The sequence below is a fragment of the Gordionus sp. m RMFG-2023 genome, chromosome 3 (assembly GCF_954871325.1).
Source record: "Gordionus sp. m RMFG-2023 chromosome 3, tfGorSpeb1-WG-v2, whole genome shotgun sequence".
Lineage (NCBI taxonomy): Eukaryota > Metazoa > Nematomorpha > Gordioida > Chordodea > Parachordodidae > Gordionus > Gordionus sp. m RMFG-2023.
Genome location: NC_088777.1, coordinates 1580446 through 1590309, shown reverse-complemented (window position 1 = coordinate 1590309; position 9864 = coordinate 1580446). Strand labels below are relative to the sequence as shown.

Sequence of the window (9864 nt, the reverse complement as noted above, 5' to 3'; positions counted from 1 at the left end):
TATTATCTAGCATACATAATAAATGCAAAACTATTACTTAAGCCGTCTATATAAAAATAATGGATATAATATCGCAGTACTAAAAATTTGGCTTATCAATTAGTCACTTATATGACGATATAAATATAATAAATTCAACATTATACATTTTATAATATTATATCATATTTATAAGTTAACAACTTTATATTATTATAATATTTGAATTCCACACGATATCAGCGCTAAATCCTCTAGCTTTTATATATATTTAATGCTGATATAAATACACTATTTGTATTATATATTCTAATCGAATTTATTTGAAGCAATATAATTTAATTTCGAAAATTAAATTTGTTTTTACATTATTTAAAAACTAGTAAATTTGCGAAAGGAAGCATGGTAAAATTCCCGTTTCCCCATTTTTATTTTAATAAAATTTTTTGTCTAATATTAAATTTAGCAAGGACCCATTATATTATTAAAAGAAGGATCTGATTCTACAGAAGGCAAAACTCAACTTGTATCTAATATTAATGCCTGTCAAGTTTATAAATTTATATCTTAATTTGATCTAAATGTATTAAGGCGATTGGGTCCACGATTGCGACTACATTGGGTCCCAGGGGAATGGATAAATTGATTATAGATGCATCAGGTAATATTTATGGACTCATTTATTAACTATTGCTCGCACTTATAGGCAAAGCTACTATATCAAATGATGGTGCAACTATCTTGAAATTATTGAACGTGATACACCCGGCAGCCAAAATACTTGTAGATATAGCTAAAAGTCAAGATGCAGAGGTTAATTTCATTTAAAAAAAATTTATTTCACAAAATGTCACCTGCTAAAATTTGTATTTTAATGGGGTTACGTTTGTGATATATTAATTTATAAAATATTTCATATATCTACCTTTTATAAGGTATATCTCTATATTGAAGTATTTAAAATAATACATACAATAAAAAACATGTTTATAAGGTTGGAGATGGAACAACATCTGTGGTATTGCTAACATGTGAATATTTGAATCAAGCTAAAAGCTTTGTTGAAGATGGCGTACACCCCCAAATTATAATGAAAAGCTATAAAAAAGCTACACTAATGGTAATTTTTTATAACCATAACTAGTTTGCTTCTTGTAACCTATAATATGAAATGTTTAAAGTTTTATATTAAAGGTTTACTTAATTTAATATATATGAAAATTCATGTAAATCATTTAAAATGGAGCCTATTATAAAAAATCAATTTTTTCTAATTCTATATAAAGGCACTTGAAAAGCTCAATGAATTGTCTGTTACAATTAAGAAAGATAACCCAAAGTAAAAAGATTAACGATACAAGTTTTTTATATTTATGAAACATCAAGGGAATTTACAGAAATATTGACTAATTTAGCATGCACAGCTCTTAGCTCTAAAATATTAGCTCAAAGCAAACGATATTTTGCTGAAATGGTAGTACAAGCTGTGCAGATGTTACAGGAACCTCTCATGCCACTAGATATGATAGGCATAAAGAAAGTTCAAGGAGGAAGTTTGGAAGTTTGATGAAAAAATTTTATTCTTTCCTAAATTTTACTCCTAATAAATATATTTCATTTTTAAAACTCTTAATTTTTTTAAACAATAACAAGGAATCAATGTTAATTGCTGGAGTTGCATTCAAGAAAACTTTTTCTTATGCTGGCTTTGAAATGCAACCCAAAAAGTATACAAAAGATGTTAAAATTGCGGCCCTAAACATAGAACTTGAGCTCAAATCAGAAAAGGAGAATGCTGAGATAAGAGTTGACAATGCCCAAGTAAAGGAATATATTAACTTAAAATAAGTGAAAAGTTTTGCATAATTTTATTTTATATTGAAATATTTTATTATTACAAAATTGACTTGAAAATGATGAACGAAACAATCCAACTCTTATTTGAAAATGATGTTTAACTTGAGCTTTTTAACCCTGATTCAAGTCATTTTATTCTATTAAATGCATAAAGAATTAGGAAATTTCATGCTATACTATTGTGCTAAAAAAAAATTTCTCTATATTTTTTTCCCCAGGAATATCAAGCTATTATTGATGCAGAATGGACGATACTTTATGAGAAGCTTGAAAATATTCACAAAAGTGGTGCAAAAGTTGTACTTTCAAAACTCCCCATAGGGGATGTAGCCACTCAATATTTTGCAGATAGGTTTATTAACATTTTATCTTGCATATTGTAAAAAGACCTATGCAAGATTTGTGCAGAATTAACAACACTAGGCTCTTTTTTTAAGAGAAAGATATACTTGATTTTGATAAGGTTATATTCATTTACAATAAATTTTATTAGAAATGTAACCTAACATACAGTTTTATGCACCCACAGAGATCTGTTTTGTGCTGGACGTGTTGTGGAGGAAGACATGAAACGCACTATCAAAGCTTGTGGTGGTAGTATTTTAACTTCCGTCACCAATATAACCCCAGAAAATTTGGGCACCTGCCAACTTTTTGAGGAAAAACAGATTGGCAATGAAAGGTTTGCAAGATTTTTCATCATAATTTTATGGCAATTATAGTTAATATATCTTCGTTATAAGTGAACTTTTGGGAGAAGCAAAATTTTGTTGACTTATGAATTTTCATTTCGCATAATATTTCATGAGCCTTTTTTAGAATAATATATAAATCAGGCTTTATTTAATATCTTTGATTTTATTCAAATTATGGCAAAAATATTTCTGAACCAGTTTTACCTGAAATATTTTCCACAAAATAAAAACTAATCATAATATAATGAACCGCTGTTGATTAGGTTTTGCAGACATCTAGGTCACAATAACGAAAATATATTGTATATATATATATGATGAATCACGAGATCCAACGCTGAATGATGCTGTTGAGAAACAACATGAATAAAAATCTGAAATTTCACCTTTTAACTTATTAATATTTAGAGTAAATTATTTCAATGTCAAATGCTCTTATTAAATAAATAACCTTCCTCCAGATTCAATGTTTTAACTGGTTGTCCAAAGGCTCGAACTTGTACCATAATTCTGAGAGGTGCCGCAGAACAGCTTATGGATGAATCGGAAAGATCCATTCATGATGCCATAATGGTTGTTAGGAGAGCTATAACAAGCAATCAGATTGTAGCAGGTAATATATTTGAATTAACCTGAAAGATATTAGTTATGATTGACCAAAGATTAAAATATCTATTTTTTTAACAATAAATTATTGGTTGCATCATCGGTAATTACATTTTATCTTATGGTAAAATGTTCAGACAAGATGCTAAAACATTATATTTTTTGTACCTCAAAGCTAGTTTAAGATAAGTTAGCTTGCTATTAAAAAATATTACAATAATTGTTAAGCTATTTTTAATTTTATTATATTTATCTTCTTTCTACCATACTTAATTAAAATATAATTCTTAATTTTGGAACCTATCTATGAATAAGGTGGTGGTGCTGTGGAGCTTGAGCTAAGCAAATACCTCCGCGATTATTCTCGTACCATAACTGGCAAAGAGCAAGCTCTCTTTGAAGGATTAGCTAAAGCATTGGAGATAATACCAAGACAACTTTGCGATAATGCAGGCCTTGATCCCACAAATTTCATGAATGCCCTCAGGCAGAAACATGCTCAAGGTTTGTTTTATTGAGCCAAAGATTTACTTATCCTTTAACTGTATATATTCTTTTTATCCATAAAAGGTGAAAAATGGTTTGGTCTTAATGTAAATCAGTCTCCCACTGACAATTCCGATAAGGATGGGTCAATTCGGGACAATATGATGGCATATGTCTGGGAACCCCGTTCAGTAAAATCGAACGCACTATCTGCTGCTCTTGAAGCTACAAATCTCATTCTCTCGATTGATCAGACCATGCGAATGCCTAAAGCAGGCCAAGGTATGGGGTCTGGTGCAGGAGCTGCACAGGCTATGGGAATGATGTGAACTAAATAACGCCTTATCTTTTATTTTATCTAATTTTTTCTCATATATTTATTCTTTGTGAGAAGAAGGCAACTTGTACTAAGGGTTGCAATGATAAATTATAATAATTTACGTTATATTGTTTGTGATATTATTTTGCTTAATGAGCTCTGTCGTTTATTGATGTACATTTGTAATTGAAATATATGCAATGTTATTGTACTTAAATTTTCTCCATTTATACTTTACGAAGTTTATTTTATGAAAATAAAGTTGATTAAAAATTAGTAGTGTTGTTAAAAAGTCGAGTTCATCCGACTCAGAGTCTCGAGTCGTTAGTCGAATATGTCGACTAACTCAAACTCAAGTCGTGAACTTAAGTTCATAAAATAAACCCGTCTATATTGACCTATTTTTAATATGACCAAATATATTCAGAAACCGATTTTATTAAACCCGTCTAAATTGAACTATGATTTCAACTGAAAATGACCAACAACCCGTCTATATTGACATATTTTCAATATGACTAAATATATTCGGAAACCGAACCCATGTGATTGCGTTGTGTTCTGAGGCGAGATACAAAATATAAAATAAAATATTTTCTTTTACCTTGAAATACCGAATAACCCTGGAATCGAAACAATCCTGTTAGTCTCGGTCACCAATGACAAAAACAACAGGATAATAGTTGATATCTCCCGTTGATCGCCTCTAGCCCCTATCAATGACAATACCATTGGACGATCGACCAGGCAGTATCGAAGGAGAGTGGAGGACTCAACGCGAGGGCCAGCTCCATTTGCTCCTATGCGACAAGCTCCGTCGGCCAACCGGGGTGCTCTAATTGGCACCTCCAGCGGTAGTTCTAGCAGCACCTCAAACCCCCCAATTGACAACATTCTTCAAAGAGCGGTCGATAGTATTCAAGGGCCTACGCCAACGACCTCCGCCTTTTCTGCAGATGCTCCACGTATAGATGATATGGAGTTGTGGGAGAATCAATTACTCTCACGAGGACTCCACAAAATATACGCTGCACCCCGACCCCTGTTAAATTTATACTTTTTTTTGTTGTTAGGCGTGCCACAGCCCATAAAGGGGTGGCATGTCATAAATAATACATTTATGAGATAATGTCAATCATATTTTTATCTATGTCTTTGTATTTAGTTAGAAAAATGTCAGTCATTTTTGAATATTAGAAATTAATATATATTATATTTTGTTGGTAAAAAAAAAATCACTTTTTAATTTTTGAAAACTTGTGATTTTTTTGATAATTTTTTAATTTGAATAAAATCTTTTTGAATTATGTTAACATTTTGCGCTTTTAATTTTTGACCCTTGTAATATGATGAATATTTTTATTTAACAAAGATGATGAATATTTTTATTTAATAAAGATATAAACCAAAAAATTAGTTCGAGTGGCATTTAATTTATAAGTTTTAATTTAGTTCATTAATTTGATAGGTTTCATTCTGAGTTTATTCTTATATTAGAATTTCGGTTTAGTAATTTTTCTGATATAATTACCATTTGAACCTCTCTATTATCCTCTTGTTTTTGTCATTATCTTTTCATTACATTAAAAAAAAACTTGCTATTCATTTAATAACAGACAATATACAAACATGTTTTGATTACATTGAAAATATAACTTTATTTAATATAAGATAACATTAACACAAATCTTCATTTAACAAAACAGACAAAGAACATTCCTTAACTAACCAAACCGAAGAAAACTCTCCATATCATTACCATGTTGACAAACTTTTTATAAAACCCGTCTACATTGAACTATGATTTTAATCGACAATAACCAACAACCCGTCTATATTGACCTATTTTTAATATGACCAAATATATATATCCTTACCATGTTGACAAATTTATTAAACCCGAATGACAAAAACAATTATCTTATTAAACGAAAGTTTTGATTAAAAAAATACTTAATATTAATTATATAAAAAAAAGAGACTAAATTCTAATATAAAAATAAACTCAAAAAGAAACACTACTGAATTAAAGAGTTAAATTCGAAATTATAAAATAAGGAAACACTTTTTTATTAAATTTCATAGTTTTTATCATTACAAAAAATATCATGAAAAAATTACCAGGTAAAAAAAATAATGATTTCTTTTTCACAAAAATTAACAACTTATTTTTCAGAAATGACTCTGGCTTTCATTAATTAAAAACTAATATATATATATTTATAAAAATTGATTGACATTTCTATTAAAATAAGTATCGTTTACGACAATCAACTTGTTCATTAAATCGTTACACGACACGACCTCGGGTCTGAACCCCGAGTCTGGACCCCGGGTCTGGACCTAGGGTCGGCCTGAGCACATAAAAGGATCGTAAATTTTACAAGCAAATTAAGAACACTAGACTCTAGTTCAGAGAAATTAGTCCTCTAGTCGACAACTATATATTTTGTATTCACAACTCAAGTTGGAGGTCTAAATTAAAAAGTAAATAACAACAAATATCTTAAATAATAATATCTAATTTGAAATATTCGTCCTCTAATCGAAGACTCAAGTTTATAGAAATATTCGTCCTCTAGTCGACTCAACTAACTATATAATTATATTCACGAGTCACGACTCAAGTGGAAGTTGAAAGTAGTAAAATACAAAAACTATCAAAATTAATAATAGATCTGAAATATTCGTCCTCTAGTCGACGACTCAAGTTCATAAAATATTCGTCCTCTAGTTGATGACTCAAGTTCATAGAAATATTCGTCCTCTAGTCGACTCAACTATATAATTTGTATTCCTAAATCAAGTTGGATGTCTAAAGTAAAAAAATGTAAATAACAGAACAAATATCTTAAATAATAATTAATTAGAAGTTCATCCTCTAGTCGACTCAAATTGACGACTCAAAAGTTCAAAGAACTATTCGTCCTCTAGTCGACAACTATATATTTTGTATTCACGACACAGGTTGGAAGTCTTAAGATGTAAATAACAGAACAAATAGCTTAAATAATAATATCTATTTTGAATTCGTCCTCTAGTCGACTCAAGTTCATAGAACTATTGATTAGTCGACACAACTATATAATTTATATTAACGACTCATGAAAGTCTAAAGTAAAAAATGTAAAAAACAAAAAATATCTTAATTAATAATACCAAATTTCAAATATTCGTCCTCTAGTCGACTCAAGTTCATAGAACTATCCTCTAGTCGACACAACTATATAATTTATATTAACGACTCATGAAAGTCTAAAGTAAAAAATGTAAAAAACAAAAAATATCTTAAATAATAAAAACTAATTTGAAATATTCGTCCTCTAGTCAACAACTATATATTTTGTATTCACGACACAGGTTGGAAGTCTTAAAATGTAAATAACAGAACAAATAGCTTAAATAATAATATCTATTTTGAAATATTCGTCCTCTAGTCGACTCAAGTTCATAGAACTATTGATTAATCGACACAACTATATAATTTATATTAACGACTCATGAAAGTCTAAAGTAAAAAATGTAAAACAAAAAATATCTTAATTAATAATACCAAATTTCAAATATTCGTCCTCTAGTCGACTCAAGTTCATAGAACTATTGATCCTCCGACACAACTATATAATTTATATTAACGACTCATGAAAGTCTAAAGTAAAAAATGTAAAAAACAAAAAATATCTTAAATAATAAAAACTAATTTGAAATATTCGTCCTCTAGTCGACTCAAGTTCATAGAACTATTGGTCCTCTAGTCGACACAACTATAAAATTTATAATAACTTAACGAGTCATGAAGGTCTAAAGTAGGAAATATAAAATACAAAAAATATCTTAATTAATAATACCAAATTTCAAATATTCGTCCTCTAGTCGACTCAAGTAGACGGCTTAAGTTAATAGAAATATTCATCCTCTAGTCGACTCATTTATATAATTCTTTTCAGTTTTCACAATTCAAATTAGAAGTCTAAAGTAAAAAAATGTAAAAAACAGAACAAATATTTTAAATAAATAATGATTAATTTGAAATATTCGTCCTCTAGTAGACTTAAATTGACGACTCAAGTTCAGAGAACTATTCGTCCTCTAGTCGACAACTATATATTTTGTATTCACAACTCAAGTTGGAGGTCTATAAAGTAAAAAGTAAATAACAACAAATATCTTAAATAATAATACTAATTTCAAATATTCGTCCTCTAGTCGACTCAAGTTCATAGATCTATTGATCCTCTAGCCGACACAACTATATAGTTTATAATAACTTAACGAGTCATAAAGGTCTAAAGTAGGAAATGTAAAATACAAAAAATATCTTAATTAATAATACCAAATTTGAAATATTCGTCCTCTAGTCGACGACTCAAATAGAAATATTCGTCTTCTAGTCGACTCAACTATATAATTATATTCACGAGTCACGACTCAAGTTGGAAGTCGAAAATAGTAAAATATAAAAACTATCTTAATGAATAATAAATAATAATAGATCTGAAATATTCGTCCTCTAGTCGACGACTCAAGTTCATAAAATATTCGTCCTCTAGTCGACGACTCAAGTACATAAAATATTCCTCTAGTCGACTAGAGTCGAATATTTTATGAACTTGAGTTGATGACTTGAGTCGACTTGAGTTCATGACTTGAGTCGACTTGAGTTCATGAGAGTTTATGACTCGAGTCGACTTGAGTTCATGACCTGAGTTTATAACTCAAGTCAGTTTGGGTCGATTTTTTTGACCCAAAACTTGACTCAGTTTTCGACTCAGTCGATTAACAACACTATGAATTACTCTCGTCTCGTCCAGTTCATAAGTCGAGTTGCGAACTAAATTAGTAGACTATTTACTCTAAATCAACACTCGACTATTTAACCTGGAACAGCTGAACGTGTGGTTTAGCACAGCTGAGCACTTATCGCTCTTGTTTATTCTTATCAAAATTTTGAAAATAGAAAAATTTAAAATATTTTTATTGCTAAATGATCTTATTTTTATAAAATATTATTTTTGGGTAACGAGTAACGCGCTCCTTTTCCTGAGTAACGATAATGCGTTCCATTTCTTAAGCGCAACGAGTTTTTTTTATTGAAGTAGCGTTTACAACCCCATTAAAATATTAGGTAAAACTTGTCTAATTAGGGCACTCATTTACACAACTTATAAAGAATTTTTACTCTAACAATAGTTAAACAGGAATCTGATTGACAGTCAAATTATGGAGTTATACGAATCATCAATAACTTGAATTAGACAAGATTTACTGTATTTAATAAATAAAGTACCAATCTTTTTTCCTTATATAATTTAAATAATATTTCTCAAAGTAGTTTAATATAAAGTATAATTAGTAATATTAAATTATTCATTTGTTCTTTTAAGGATAATAGCCCTGATTTTTCATGTAAAATTTCTGTTGCGATCACATGACATCGGGATCCTGTGATCGTAACTCAGCTTATCCAAGGATTTAATTATACTTTAGAGCCCATTAATGCAAATCAACTAGTCGCAAATTTTCTGGATTAAGGAACATTTAAAATACAATGCTCGTATAAAAAAATATCTGAAATCAGTTATACTCATTTGAATTACATTATTAATTATATATATTCTTGTAGTGTTGTTAAACGGCACTCAGTATTTTATCCAGAAAAATATTACGCAAGCCTGAAGAGTTTCCTCATAGATGGTACAAAAGTCTAGACGGTTATTAGTGAAATCTGGAGGCTTAAGCAATTTTATTCTAGCCTAAATTATAGAGTTAGCAGTTTTTCAGAAGCGGCTAAAACGAGCCGTTTAACAACACTATTCTTGTTTTTTTTAAAAAATGGGATATCTGTCAGAATAAAGATTTGAATTGTCTAAAATAAATTAAGTTTTATTTTTTAAAAAAGAATATATAATTCTTCATGATAAT

General features: G+C 29.3%; 1 protein-coding gene and 1 non-coding gene across 2 annotated transcripts; both read left to right on the top strand.

Moving 5' to 3' along the window:
* Positions 1 to 335: 335 nt before the first annotated feature.
* On the top strand, positions 336 to 4148 carry LOC135927416 (T-complex protein 1 subunit eta-like). The gene is made up of 13 exons (XM_065463395.1): positions 336 to 384; positions 446 to 529; positions 571 to 640; positions 686 to 792; positions 974 to 1099; positions 1266 to 1318; positions 1366 to 1540; positions 1633 to 1800; positions 2055 to 2188; positions 2366 to 2518; positions 2993 to 3144; positions 3453 to 3641; positions 3708 to 4148. Exons 1-13 carry the CDS (start codon positions 382 to 384, stop codon positions 3950 to 3952), a joined length of 1659 nt encoding a protein of 552 aa, XP_065319467.1. The 5' UTR covers positions 336 to 381; the 3' UTR covers positions 3953 to 4148.
* LOC135927717 (small nucleolar RNA SNORD36) lies at positions 1887 to 1963 on the top strand. Its single transcript, XR_010572164.1, has one exon. It is a non-coding gene; the product is annotated as a small nucleolar RNA SNORD36 (small nucleolar RNA).
* Positions 4149 to 9864: the final 5716 nt, after the last annotated feature.